General features: G+C 40.9%; 1 protein-coding gene and 1 long non-coding RNA gene across 2 annotated transcripts; both read left to right on the plus strand.

Moving 5' to 3' along the window:
- The first annotated feature begins 6,644 nt into the window (after positions 1–6,644).
- pfdn6 (prefoldin subunit 6) lies at positions 6,645–8,727 on the plus strand. The gene is made up of 4 exons (XM_036548954.1): positions 6,645–6,820; positions 7,317–7,387; positions 7,605–7,729; positions 8,412–8,727. Exons 1-4 carry the CDS (start codon positions 6,757–6,759, stop codon positions 8,530–8,532), a joined length of 381 nt encoding a protein of 126 aa, XP_036404847.1. The 5' UTR covers positions 6,645–6,756; the 3' UTR covers positions 8,533–8,727.
- Positions 8,728–11,948: 3,221 nt separating this feature from the next.
- Positions 11,949–12,585, plus strand: LOC118790576. Its single transcript, XR_005005504.1, has 3 exons — positions 11,949–12,056; positions 12,335–12,395; positions 12,552–12,585. It is a non-coding gene; the product is annotated as an uncharacterized LOC118790576 (long non-coding RNA).
- Positions 12,586–15,044: the final 2,459 nt, after the last annotated feature.

Genomic DNA, 15,044 nt, shown 5'->3' on the forward strand with positions numbered 1-15,044 from the left:
AAATCAATCCCATTTTCTTCAATTTCAGGAGCACTTGATAATATTTTAATTATAAACCACTTTAACAAAAATAATATATAACTATTTTAATAATTTCATCCTAACTGAACGGGCCTTGGTAAATTGTGGGCGGGCCTATGCCTGTCAGGCCCCTCCATTGGCTACGCCACTAAGCATCAGTATCACTGCGCCGAAAGAACTGTTGCAGGTCTCATATGCAGCTGTTTTCTGTCCCCATATCCGTTCTAAGGATACAGGGACATCCACCGAGTTCCTGTATGGTCTCTAAGAAGTAGCCTCCTATGACTTTGGGGTCACTGCTCGTGCAATACGCATTCAGCCATAGTACTCTTCTCGAGAACCCCTCAATGGCTCCGTTGATGCGTATGCCGAAGGCTTCAATTTGTCGTAGGAATCAACATGCCAAACAAAATTGGGTCCCTTTGCAAAGTAAGCTCGCCTATTCAGTCTTCTGCTTTTCCTGATCTCTGTGCCCTCTGGGTCAAGCGTGGATAGAATAATGCACACATGCTCTTTCCTTACATTCAAGCCATTTTCTTGGCATTTGGCGTACATCCATCTATAGGCATGCAAAGCTCCAGACCCTTGAAGCTTCCTCCTTATGAATTGCGCAGTGTCTGCCAAGTTGTGAAAATGTTTCCGGGGAAACATCCCTTTTGTCTTTAGGATACGTTTCAAGGTTTTCAAACTGAGAATGATGTGTTTTATACTCAAAATATGAAGGATGTTTGTATATGTAAGTCCTAAAGGAAAGTAAAGTTTTATCAAATGAAGATTATCCAAGGTGGGCTATTAGGTAGTCTATTGGAGAGAGAGAGAGAGACCAGACAAAGATAAACTGGCAGAGCTGCCTACAAAGATCAAGCTATTCATGAATGTCAATGCTATCCAATAAATGAATAACGTATTGAATCGCCGTTACAGATTCTGTTCCTCGACCGCTTTGTCTATCAGCAATGAAAACCTCGCCTTTTATTGCATAAGGTGCGAACCATTCTCTAGCCTCTATGGGACTGAAAATGTTTCATTTAAAACTCATAACTATAAAAACGCTAAGCTCCGAAGGGCTCGGTACCTATACTCCCTTAAATCTAGATTAAAATTGTACTTACACAGCAGACGCGATCAGCATTGCTCCTCAGCATCGTGTTTTGTAAAGATTCACGCACACTCATGGATCTAGCGAAAATGTGGGCACTGTTTAATTAGTAATCTGAGGGTACGGATTTCAAAACAGTGGGCACAGTTTACAAATCCGAGGGAACGGATTGCAAAACCGTGGGCGCAGTTTATAAATCTGAGGGCAAGGATTTCAAAACCGTGGGCGCGGATTATAAACGGTGCCCTCAGATTTCTAAACTGCGCTCACAGTTTTACAATCTGTTCGCGCAGTTTACAGACGGCTTGTTTTTTCGCGGACCTGACTCTAGGGGGGCTCCGTAGTACACAGATTGTAACTATGATTAAATTTGATGTAAATTCAAAATTATTTTTCTCGCCAACGCTTAGTCGCATACACAAGCAACTAGCATCGTTAGCGATGAATACTTCGTGAGCAATTCAACTGAGAAGACGTGAATTTGGACGCAGGCTGCGTCTGTCGGGCTTTAAGGGTTAAAAGACATTTTTAGTGACAATTGCAAGTGACAATTTTTGCTGTTGAGTCTTTCAGGGGGACCCCCGAGACCCCCGTATTTCGCACCCTGGTTACCGCTATTAATATAAACGCGCATTCGGGCATAACAAAGGAAGGAATACAAACAATTAATAAACCTAACAAGGAACATAAAAAATTATATTAGGCTAAACAATTTCACTAGCACATACAATCCAATTCAAAAGTAACGGAAAGTAATCAAGTTACCTTACTTTAATATTGTGATACTTGGATAAGGTTACTGATTACATGTTTTAACAGGTAATTAGTAATTGTATCGGAATACATTTTTAAGGTAACCCTCCCAACCCTGCAATAGGCCCATGTTCTTGTCTGCATACACTGCAACCAATGAAAGCCATGCAGGAGAAAATAATTGAAACAAGGAAAACTTAACTAACTGCGTTGTGTCGTCTAATCTGGTTAGGGGGAAACTGATGGAAATGACAGGCTTATAGGCTAATTCTGGTCTAAGTGGTAAGCTATAGGCATAAGCTGTATATTACACAATAATAAACTAAACAGAAACATTTCATTCGATGACTGTCGCCTCACATGCATGGCCTCTGAAGTAAGTTAACTTTACATTAGTATTCTTTTTAGTTTGGATCACATTAATAGCCAATCATGTTCATATCAATGAAGCTGGAGTAATCACTAATATATTAAGAATGCAAACATATGACATACAATAGTAAATGGCTTGTTAAAAGTAATTAAATAGTGTTTGTAATATTACTGTCTTACCAGTCACAACAGAAGATGCCATGATTGTAGTTGTTATGACGTCAAGTCGGGTAAATCGGGGCACTGAATTTCTGCACAAGTTTCCGAGCAAAACCCGATTAAAACCCGAACCCGATCATGCATTCAAATCATATTTTCCCAGTTGGAGTTTGTAATTTCCCAATTTCCGATGTGTCATGAACGCAGAAAAAAAAAGAGTGAGAAAAAATTTCTGGGATTCTGGAAAATGGAGTTTGTTTTAACATTAAGTAAAATACTGTGACGTTGACCACATAAGGATTCATGCATGGAGACCTTGCTACGAAATGCAAAGTTTAATAGCGGCTGTTGTCGGCCACAGCCACGCCTTACAACCATTTTATGAACTCAAAGGCTCCGAACTCGCACCTCACACCTAGGCACAGTCCAACGCGCGTCACAAGACTGAAACGGAAACCCCCCCAAAAAACACACACACACACCCCGGAAGGGGTGGCACCCCAACATTGGCCCAGGTAATACAGCCTATTGTAAAGTTAACAGAACATTGCACACATTAACCCAACGCATATACATTACTTAATGAACTTAAACACGCTACAATATATATATGCTCTATGTATTATAATAAAGGGCATAATTGTACAGGGCCATACAATTAAAAAATGTTTTTGGCTATTTTGAAGAATTTAAAATATAATATATTTTTATTTGTTTATAACACTTTTTGGTCAATGCATAATTCCATTTGTGTTGTTTTGTAGTTTTGATGTCTGTTTACTGTTATTCTAAAATATGAAATGGTAGAAATAAAGACAGAAAATCATGTCCAAAGGTTTTACCGGTACTGTGTGTGCTAGATTTTGGGAGTTACTCTGGATAACAGCATCTGCTGGATGTAAATGAAATGTTAAATATACTTACATCTTGCACATCATTCTGGATAAAAGCATCTGATAAGAAACAAAATATAAATGCAATGTGCACATATCTTTATCAGTTGTTTATATACATTGTTTAAACAATACCTCATATCCTCAAATTACTAACACAATGTTCAACAATTTTTGACTCAGTAAAACCTCACAAATCATGGGAAAAATGAAATATTAACTACAAAACCATATTATCATCCCTCAGAATCAAAACTTTGAACCAAAACAATTCACACATATGATCAGCTATTCTTGAATACCAGTTTCACATATAAATAGAAGACACTACAATCACAATTTGTATGTTTTGGCCTGATCATACCTTATTTAGGATGATCTTGATACATTCTCAATTGCAAACTTAGCACAAATATTTCTGTAACATATCAAGAAAGCATTTATTTTTAAAAATATTTTTCAGAAACTGGAAAGACAGTCCAAAATAAAAAAAAGAAAATATTTCATTCTCATTACATTCCTCAGCAGGCTGTGATCAATGGTAAAGATGTCACAGCCTTATATGTTACGGAACACTTCATTGTCCTCCTTTTTAAATATCTCTTAGTCTAATGATATTGTTTGCCAACAGTGTTCACTACTGTAGTCTCTTGCTGTACAGCGAAGAGACTGTTACCAGTAGAGGGCCTTCTTTCAGCTTTGTATAAAATACAAGTATGATGACGTACAGGGCCACAATGATGTACAGTTTTCCACACACATATAATATATACAGATTGGGCTGTACCCGCTGTCCATCCTCCCTCACGCTCATGATCACCTAATTCTTCCTTTCCCTTTCTCCCATTTAGTTACACTCTTCTTCACCTGTGACCTTTTATTCATACAAAACGTCTAACAAGTAACAGTTAAGAAATTTGAATTTGTACAGGTGAAGTGTGAATGAGGTCATTTTACAGTTAGTTTTGTATTTGCAGTCATATGATTGTCACATGAACACAGCAATTTTCAACAAGAAAACCAGGCGGCAGTGTAGCATAGTGGTTAAGGAGCAGTGCTCGTAGCTGAAAGGTTGCCGGTTCGAGGTACCTACCCCACTATTACCTCAGTAAATATCCAGCTGTATAAATGGATAACATTGTAAAGAACTGTAACCTATGTAAGTCGCTTTGGACAAACGCGTCTGCCAAATGAATAAATGTAAATGTAAAACCGTGTTGTACGTTTGAGTTGCTTGTGAAGGATTGCAAAACAATGAACTGGAATTGCAAAATGAGTGAAAACAAATTAATGTGCTGGAGTTTTGCAGAACTGGTTTAAATGTTTGTGGAATTAGCTTCAGCTTTTGATTTGTGTGTGTAGACTTGCAGTCACAGCGTGTTAATGATTGATAAAACTGTAAACGCAACATAATAACCTCCTGCTTGTTCAGGAGCATCACCTGAGAGCAGGCGCTGATCAGATGTATATCTCATGCGGATAGAACGCTGGTCGACGCAGCTTACTACATTAACGCACACATACCTGAAGATAAATGGATCTGAACGACCCCAGCTATAGAGACAGAGCGCATTTAGGCCGAGCCCACGCCGTGGGGGAAAACAACGCTGGACTTTCCATTGATTTGCATTGCACAGTTCTCTTTATTGTAAAACTAAAATCGCAATCATGCCACAAAAGCTGTTGCATGGTGGGTTGCACGGAATAAGATAACTAACCCCGATTTAAGCTTTCCAAGACGCAAAACGAGCCAAAAAGACGTCATAGTTGGCATAAAGCTAACAGACAGGAGGGCTCGCTAGCCACGGGGACTTTATGGGATCCCAATACTATTTACGTCTGTGTGTGCAGCAGACATTTTGTGTCAGGTAGGTCAAAAAGTTAATTAATTCTCTATCTGTTGTTGAATTTGTTGTTAAAATTTTGTATATGATTGATTCCAATTCCCCAGATACATTAGTTTAGCTTGTTAGTTAGCTAGCTAGCTACCAAAGTACTCAATCGATCTTCACCGATCTACAAAGTTGATCTTCATGTTTGCAGGGACTAAATAGCTTATCCTCACTCGTTAGTTACTTTTAATAAAGCCTTCTGGAAAGTGCACGTGGAGAATAACATTGTAATCAGGGTTTGACATTAACATTTAGCTACCAGCCACTGTGGCTAGTTTATTTCGAAAGTTGACATTAGTCGCCAGCCATCATTTTCACCAGCCAAAGTCTAACTGTAGTTTTTTTACAAAAAATATATACATATAACATACAAACATATTAACATGTGCATATAACATAATTTGTTCTCTCTGGAATTCAATTTATTCTCTCTTGGTTAAGCGTATTTGTGATTATTGCAAGGACAGTGAATGTCAGATCTTGTCTACCTGCTACTTTGGCTAGTGAGTTATAAAATCTACTACCCAATGACAATTTCCAACCCTTTTTGGCTAGTTTTAATGTCACTCCCTAATTATAATACACTTGTTTAGGTTGTCAACTATTGATCTCTTGGCTCAATAATAGGATATAGACTTGAGCATTTTGATCACATCCTTAGCTATCTAGAGGGCAATATTGACTGGCTTAGCCTACCTGGTGATTCGATCAGGTAATTGTACAAGTCAAAATAAGTGACTGCTGGCCACTCTGTGGGGCCATTTTTTCACACTGATTTTGGGATAGAAAAGGGACACTGAGGGAGTCCAATCAGACTTAGTTTCTGTATATACATTTACACTTACATTTATTTATTTAGCAGACGCTTTTATCCAAAGCGACTTACAAAAGTGAATACAGCAAGTATAGCGACAGTACGGGGACAGGATGTGTACAGTTCCACAATGAGACAGTTCTCAGATTTGTACAATTACAGCCTATAAGGCAACTAATACGATACACCTAATACGATATACCTGGCACTTTCTTCGGATATAAGGGTACTGAAATAGTCTGATGTTGAAATTTTATGTTAAAGCTGTTTCAAGACACGGTGTCCTGCAATTTCACATTCACTCCCTTTCAACTTCGCGGAATGTTTTCCCCCACAAGGTTTTCCCTCCAATGACGCGCTGCGCTCTGTCCCTACACGGTGGATTTAAACGAACAAGTACCTACGCATGGTTTGTTTTTCCTCAGTAAATGTTGCGCATATCCACAAATTGGTGTATTGATAAAACAATTCAATTTAGTACACGATTTATTTATTTATTTATTACCGATTGTACTTGCTGATACACAAGGTACTATGATCATGGAAGCCTCACACAACCTGCAAAAAACTGACGCCTTTGATAGCGCGACAAAAAAGTCATGTCCGGTTCGATCATTCGTATTTCCTGTAACCAGCGGAAGGTTTTTCCTCTGTCCGTCAAGTAAATTTTAACGTTGGGACGGTCTACAATTCGCAGGTTCTCTTAACATTTTCAAATACCAAGAGCTAAAAGCGAAACGTGTGAACGACGTAATGGCAGAAGCGATTCAGAAGAAATTACAATCAGAACTGGAAAAATACCAGCAGATGCAGAAAGGTAGGTACATGCTTTCTGTATGCGTAGCGCAGCCCAATGCATATTTGAATCTATAGCGACCTAACTCGCTAACCTAACAGCTGAAATTTAATGGCAGCTAGCTAAATAGTGTTACGAACATTGATTTGCCAGTTTCATTACAGCCTAGCATCAATACCACCCGCTTTTTATCTATCTAACTAATATTGCTAAGTGAAGTTACGCTAAGCCTCTTGTTAGAATGTGTACGCCATAGTACAGTATTAGTTAGTTAGCTAACAACCCATGTGACTGTTAATCGTAGCCATATAGCAGTATTCCTCTAGAAACTGCAACTAAAACGTTAGTGTTTTAAAACAGTCCAACGCAGCATCGTTAGTGACGTTGGAGGTCCTTGAGTTGTCTGTGAGAATGCAGTGAATGCAGACTGTTTTCCTCCATGGCATTCAGTGCCACGCACATCTGTTCATTTGCTAGTGTGAGCACGAAATGCTAAACCTTGTTGTATTCCTTACAGACGTCAGCAAAAGCATGTCGGCCAGGCAGAAACTGGAGGCCCAGTTAACGGAGAATAATATTGTCAAAGAGGTAAGCGCACCGTATAACTGACTTGTATGACGAAGTATTGAAGGGACTGCCTTGCACAGTCGGTGGGTGATTGGTTTGTGTCAATGTAACTTCTGCAGTCAGTTTGATTTCTCCGAACCTGTGAATCTTTGACAGTCATGTGCCAGTGGGCAGGTATATGAGACCATACTTTGCAGATCTCTAGATCTGGAATCTAAACATTTTGACTCTTTCCAAGGAGCTGGACCTGCTAGATGGTCAGAACACAGTGTACAAGCTGATTGGACCAGTTTTGGTGAAGCAGGACCTGGATGAAGCGAAAGCGACAGTAGCCAAGAGGCTGGAGTACATAAACGGCGAAATGTGAGTTTGAGTGGAGAGTGGTGCAGGAGTGTATGCAGGCAGAGAGAAAGATGGAAGGTTTGTATGGCAAATGAAAGAAGCTAGGATGACAGTAGGCCAGAGTTTTTTTCCCTGTTTTGTGATCCTTCAGTCTCTCCTAGTTTGTTGGGAAAAATCTGTGGTTCTTTGAGACAGCTATGCTCTCAAGGGCTGTCTGCTGATTTGCAGCCAAGCAGCCATGTGGAAAATTTGCAGGTTGATAGAGTCCATAAGGGGATGTTAATGATTTTTTTGTTAGTTGCTATTAGCTGTTTAGCAGTGTGGGATAGTGGTAAGGAGCAGGGCTTGTAACTGAAAGATTAAAAGGTTGCTGGTTTGATTCCCTGCTGGGGTGCTGCTGTTTTGTCCTTGGGCAGTGTACTTAACCCACAAATTCTTTGGTAAATAATCCAAGGGATATAAATATATAAAATTGAAAGTCACTCTGGATAGGAGCATATGCTAATGTAATGCTGTATATGGCTGTTGTGTGCATACACTAGAGTCCAGCCATACGTTTGACACAGCTGGGTAGAAATGTGACCATTAGTTGTGATTGTGAGCAGTGGGAGACTGAGACTGTACACCTGCTGTTTTCATTTGGAAGTGGACCAAAGGCTTCTTACATTCAGGCCTTGACATTTTTGACTTGTTCTCTCCACAGCCAGCGCTATGAGACATTATTGAAAGAGATGGAGCGCAAGTCAGATCAGCACCGCGAGGTTCTGGCCAGCCTGCAGCAGGAGTACCAGCGGGCCCAGGGCCGGGCTGTAGGAAAGGTCTGACCAACAGACTGAGACAGGAAAAGGACACCATGTTTTGACATGGATCCACTCCACACTCAAGCTCATGGACAGTCTGACCAACTGACTTGCACAACCTCAGTCCTTTCCTCACCATGCTGTGCAGCAGGTTCAGGTTGATTCTTTGTGATTTTTTTTGTTGTCCCTGCTATCAATAAAGTGGTTTCATTATTTAGATTTTTGTGTCAGTTGTTAAGTGTTTGAACAGTTGTCTGCTTTTATTGCTTTTATCCAGAGATATCTTTGGCCTATATCTTTTCCCCATTCATTAGGAATTGTAATTTGTACTTTTTTCATACAACATATTTGGAAGTACAGCATGTGTAAAATTCAATTTTGGTATTTTAATTAATAATATTTAGAGATTTAGTGGCATTAGATATTTAATATCTCTAATTCAAAAAAGGTGTAAATTTCCTCATAAAAATGGAGTTTATTATTACTGGCTGTAAATGTACACCTAGCTTGGTATTGTGAGAGGGTTCAAATTAAAGTGTTATGCCCATAACTTAAATCAGTAACCCAGGACATTTATATTTTTTTAGCCCATATTACTGTAAACACGGGCTAATGTTAATTTGCAAAAAATGTTATAAAGCATTTTCTCACGGTTAACCTTAAAGGAAATAGACACAGTGGAAAGATGCGAACTCCTCACCTTTAGGCGAAATTCGTCATTTTGAGATCAAAATCGGTCATCTATGAGATTTGTGCCATTTATGAGAAAGGCCGTGCTTGCAATAATTTTTTTAATGCTGTTATCTCAAGATAACAAAGCTTGTTTTCTCAAGATAGCAAGATAATTATGGAGAACTATGAGTGGTTCATTTGATCAACGTTTCCCAAACCTCTCCTGGAGGACCCATTGTCCTGCATGTTTTAGATCCCTCCCTGCTCCAGCACAGCTGGAATACCCCGCAGAAAGCAGGTTTAACAAACTCTGAGCCTAACCCTGAACTCTGAGTTGATGAACCCTGAGATGGGAAACTCTCGAGTTTTCGGTTCCAGAACAGTTGATCTGAGTTAGTTCAATCAATGTTCACTCTGAGTTAAGCGCGTGCATGACGACTATAAAAAGTCATCATCAATGGAACTCCGATACTACGATTAACCATGGCAACCGGCAAGAAAAAAAGGTCGTCCTACTTTACACCTGTGGAGTTAGAGATTCTGATACGTGCTTATGGTGAGTATGAGCACATTTTCAGAAAGAAAAGCAACACAGCTGCAGCGGCAAAGGAGAGAATTGGCATGGGAGAGAATTGCTGCCCGAGTCAATGCGTAAGTTTGAATGCAGTAGTCTATTCATTTAACATTTAACCACACTTCCTTTTAATATTACAGGTGAAAATGTGGTGGAATGTTATTGAATAAAACTCATTTAGGTGCAATCCCATGGGCACAAAGCGCACTGGGCAGAACCTGAAAATGAAATATAAAAACATAGTTCAAACAGATTGTACCTCACTTTTGTTTTAATCTTATTTGACATATTAAACAATGTAAATATCATTCAGTGGCTACATCAAGTTGCAGTAGCTTTAATCCCCAACAGAATGCTGTTTTAACACACATTAATGTCCTCTCACCTAGTATCCTGCTTAGTAGATTAACATTTGAGTTCTATTCAGCTAACAGAAAGAAGGCAGAGGCCCGCAAAATGGGTGGAGGGCCACCACCACCACCTCTGACAGGCAGAAGAGCTGGCCCTGAGCCCTAACACTGAGTGACCAGCAGCTGAAGGCATCCCTGGAGGGAGCTCATCCGAGCCAATGCTTACATAAGATGTGTGTGTGTACTATATATACACATTATACATACACACAGACACACACACACACATATATATATATATATATATATATATATATATATATATATATATATCCTTTTTTGGGTTTTTCATTTCTCCCAACAGTCACTGATAGTCATCTGTCTTGTTGAGCCTCCTGCCACAACAGAACCCCTTGCAGTTGTAAGTACTCAATACTCCAGAGATTTTGCCAAGTATAGTAATTTAAAATATATTGAAACATAATGCTCTCCACAAGATGATGATGAAGACATGCTGTCTGCTGCCACAGAGATGGATTCAGAAAGGCCTACAGAGCTATACATCTTAATATTATGTGGGGTAGCTACTGGTTTTTTTACATTCTTGTGTGGAATTTTGAGTTTGAAATATACATTGAAGTGATGAGAATAAATAATGAATGGAAAAACAACTTGCACATTCTTATCCTTTTTAACAGAGCATGACTGGGCATTACCAGGAGGGTCCATCAACCTCCACAGCACAGATTTACACAGTGAGATGTTAAGTAAATGCCAGGTTAATCCTGCATATAGAAGTGTAGAATTTAATGTCATCCTTATGTTTTCCCAGTTACCAGTAAAGGAGTTGTACAAAATGCATCTCCTCAGGAAAATGGCAAAAACTGACCTAGAAATAGTGTACTTGGAGCGGCATATTAAAAAGGCAGATCTTGAAATTGAATTACTGGAACGCCAGTGGGTGGGTGCATGGTCACAGGTGAATTATATTAATTGTTGGAACAATATAAAAATACTAATTGTTGCATTTGTATTTGTAGGAAATAAAGAAGTCCAAATGAAATGTGAATGATTTGTCTTTATTTGACTCCCGGGGGTGGTGGTAGCGTAATCTGTGAAATGATTCTGGGAAATTATGTCTCGGACAGCTCTTCCATCCGGGTCATCTGCAGGGTGGATGGGATGGTCTTCCTCGGGGTCGTTCATTTGTACGGCAGGGTGTTGCGCTCCTCAATATTATGGAGAACATCACATGCCACAATAATGTCACATGCCCTCTCTGGGGTTACCCTGAGGTTAAGTAGACACTGGAACAGGGCTTTGAGCATGCCTATTGTCATCTCAACCCAGGCTCTAGTCCTACAGTGGGCCACATTGAAACGCTGTTGGGGGCCCAGCTCAGGGTCAGGGTAAGGGGTCATCAGAGAGGGCTGGCATGGCTACCCTCTGTCACCAAGCAGGTGGCCATCAAACTCTCCTGTAATTATATAGTGGATACATTTTGACGGTGTTAAAAGGGGGAGACAAGGGAATGATATTTGTACAAAGCTTTACTTACCATGTGCAAATCTGTTGCTCAGGGTACACTCACAATACATTTGTGAGTCATGCTCAGAGCCAGGCCACTTGGCTTCAACATTGGTGAGCAAGTGTGCTGCATCACATATGACCCTGACAGTGCAGAGAATGAGAGATATTAGTTGCAGTATATTGTGATGTATAGTCTTTGTTAATGTAAGACAGTAGTCAATGTACCTGCACATTAATGCTGTGGAAATGTAGCAGGGGCAATGTGATTCCCTGAATTTCCCCTCTCACGGTGATTTTTTTTTATCAAGGATTGTTACATATTGTATCTTTTTCCTGACACTGGGTGTGGTTTTCCCACGCTGGCACCCTAAATGACAAGGTTACCCTTACTCTGCCTCTTTTGCGACTTATCAGAGGCAGAGGTACGTGTGTCATTGTGCTGTTTTGTTGTTTTAATAAATCAACCATTAAATTGTTGTATATTGTCATGGGGAAATTTTCAGCAGTGAATGTCAGGATGTTGTGCGTAATATGCGCGAGTTTTAGAGTTTTCAGCTGCATATTGAGTTTGCCATGCTGCAGCTAGCTAGCGCAGCTGCAGGTATCAGGGATATTACTATACAGTTCCGTTGCATAGCCTACTAGTGGATGCGACTGTGGATGCTAGTATTTTAAAGTGTGGTTGCCTGTGTGTTGGCAGGAGTGTGACGCGCCTGGCTCGCTCCGTGCCTGATTTTGTTTTCTTCCCTGTGTTTTGTCAGGTATGCCATGCTTTGTGTTTTCCCTATATTCTGTTTATTTTGTGTAAATTGTTTGCACTCGTTTTGTGCTCTTTTGCGACTTATCAGAGGCAGAGGAGTGTGACGCGCCTGGCTCGCTCCGTGCCTGATTTTGTTTTCTTCCCTGTGTTTTGTCAGAAATAAAATTCTTAAAATCAGGTCCTTTGTGGCGTCCCTGTTCCACACACAACACAATGCGGAGTGCCACGGAGACGGGAGACGAACTCCGTTACAGAAAGACTTCCTATTTACATAGTCTACTTCATTAACTGAAGGAGAAGTGACAGGGATATGTGTGCCATCGATGCAGCCTATCACATTGGGAAACCCTGCAACATAAAAACTAATTACTGATCCCAGTCTGGGGTCACAGCAGAATGTCATGAACAGAATATAATTTAAAATATCGTCATTAACCTCAAATGAATGATTTCTACATCAGTCACCTGCAATCCTGTGGAATTCCTCTTTGATGGTCCTTAGAGGTTTGTGCCCAGGGAACACTACAAAAATGTGCAATGGGCGTTTAAGTGCAAGGGACACTTTTTTTTACGGCTCTACAAACATTATCTTAACATATCTTTCCCGATATGTTCTGCGCAATGTTATAAAGGAAGCTCCCGTTGGCAAAACAACGAAGTGCAACGCAAAGAATTTGCTCTGATCTGAGAGCACGTCCGAGGTGTGTAATATTGGAGATGTAAGGCCGGAGAATGTTATTTAGATAAATGAGAGAGTGTGACGAAAAACGGTAACGCTCAATTAGGTAATCATCAGGGAATGAAAGCACATCTAATTGGGGTCCCAAAATCCTCTCCCGACGTAAGGCTTTGCGAATTAATTCGGCTTCAACATCGATCGGGTTAACGAGAAAAGGACACGCCATGTCCGACAGCTGCTTCGGGCTCACCAGATTGGAGGAAATAGGGAGAAACTGGGTTTGTTAAAGAAAACCTGCCAGCGAGCGGGTTAGGGTCACAGAGTCAGTTACCATGGTAACTGACCCAGAGTTTGAGTTACCGCTCTCTCTGGAACCGAAAACTCAGTTTCCCTCATCTCAGGGTTAACGAACTCGGAGTTTTCACTAAACCCGCTTTCTGGAATACCCCCTATGCTTTCCATTCGGAAGGCAGGTGACTTGGTAGTCACTGGCTTCCGAGGCAGCACCTTAACCTGTAGGTATCTCAGAGCGCGACGGTAGAAATTGTGTTTGCAACGCCCTTTGAAGTCTGAATGCGTCAAGGCCTACGTTTACTCCCACATCACCGTCTTCATCAAACAAGCGCAGTATTGATACAACGCGTTCACTCACACTAAGCTTCACAGGCACCAAACAAAATTACATTTTAAAATATTTGAAAGGATAAAACTATATAATAATATTAATATATTATCCCACTCATTTTGGTAGGAGAATCATTACTAGTAGGCTACATCATTAATGCTAGCTCGCCGCGGAAGAAACCGCTACCCCTGTGGAGTCTAGCTTGCCAAACTTTTCTACCTGAGCCATCCAGCTAGTGATGTGCAGTTCGTTAACGAACGAATCCTTTTGACCGAATGGGTGAACTGAGTGTACTGAATCCCTAGTCTAAAAGATTCGTTCCTTCCTCTTTGCAAACATGCGCTGATTAGTTGGCATAGCAGCTATAACTCTCGATCCAGTGGATATTAGATATGCGGTCTGTCCACGAAGTAGCCTATCACAAAACCGTATCAACAGTACGTTCAGGACAACAACTAGCCAATGGCTGAAATGCTAAAACTCTCGAAGCACCTCCCACTGGCCATATTGGCACAGCTGACGATGTGGGACAATGCAAAAGATCCGGTGACCACGAAGACTCTAAACTCCACTTACTGCAATTGTGTGCTGGGTCAGTCCAGGTAGAGTCTGAAGAGGTGCGTCTTCAGGCCCCGTCTGAAGGAATGGGGTGAAGGAGCTGTCCGTAGCAGGACAGGCAGTTCGTTCCACCACTGGGGAGCGATGTAGGCGAAACGCCGATGTCTGGCAGAACGAGCACCTCCTGCCTTGACCGTGCAAGGAGCGAGGCGTCCAGTTGCTGCTGAGCGCAGGGGTCGGGCTGGTGTGTAGGGCTGGATGAGTTCTTGGAGGTAGGTAGGGGCTGTCCTGTTGATTGCAGAGAAGGCGAGGGTCAGGGTCTTGAATCTGATCCTGGCAGCAACAGGAAGTCAGTGGAGGGATTTAAGCAGGGGAGTAACATAGGAGAATTTGGGGAGGTTGAAGATTAGTCGGGCAGCTGCGTTCTGGGAGGCCTGCGAGGAGAGCGTTGCAGTAGTCCAGACAAGGGAGCACTGTGGCCTGGATAAGGAGCTGCATCGCGTATGTTGTCAGGAACGGACGAATTCAACGTTGACATCACATTTCCTTTGAACGTGAATAAAGTCCTTATTAATAGATACTGACAAATCAACATAGTAGGCTTTAAACAAAACAGAAATGTGATGCACAAGCCAATGCATCACATTTGTAGAGTACTATTCAATTATTCAAAATAATCATGCAGCCGCAAAGTATACTTCATCTTTAGGAAGGTAATAGAACCCCACATTTTAACGTGTATAATAGCCTAAGTAGCCTACATGTCATTTGCTAAAACTAAAAAAAAG

This window comes from Megalops cyprinoides, chromosome 16, assembly GCF_013368585.1.
Source record: "Megalops cyprinoides isolate fMegCyp1 chromosome 16, fMegCyp1.pri, whole genome shotgun sequence".
Taxonomy (NCBI): domain Eukaryota; kingdom Metazoa; phylum Chordata; class Actinopteri; order Elopiformes; family Megalopidae; genus Megalops; species Megalops cyprinoides.

Excerpts from the sequence above, each read along its gene's own strand:
- pfdn6 (XM_036548954.1), top strand. The coding sequence starts at position 6,757 with ATGGCAGAAGCGATTCAGAAGAAATTACAATCAGAACTGGAAAAATAC. Across the intron at positions 6,821-7,316 it reads ATACCAGCAGATGCAGAAAG|ACGTCAGCAAAAGCATGTCG; the intron begins GTAGGTACATGC and ends TATTCCTTACAG. Across the intron at positions 7,388-7,604 it reads AGAATAATATTGTCAAAGAG|GAGCTGGACCTGCTAGATGG; the intron begins GTAAGCGCACCG and ends ACTCTTTCCAAG.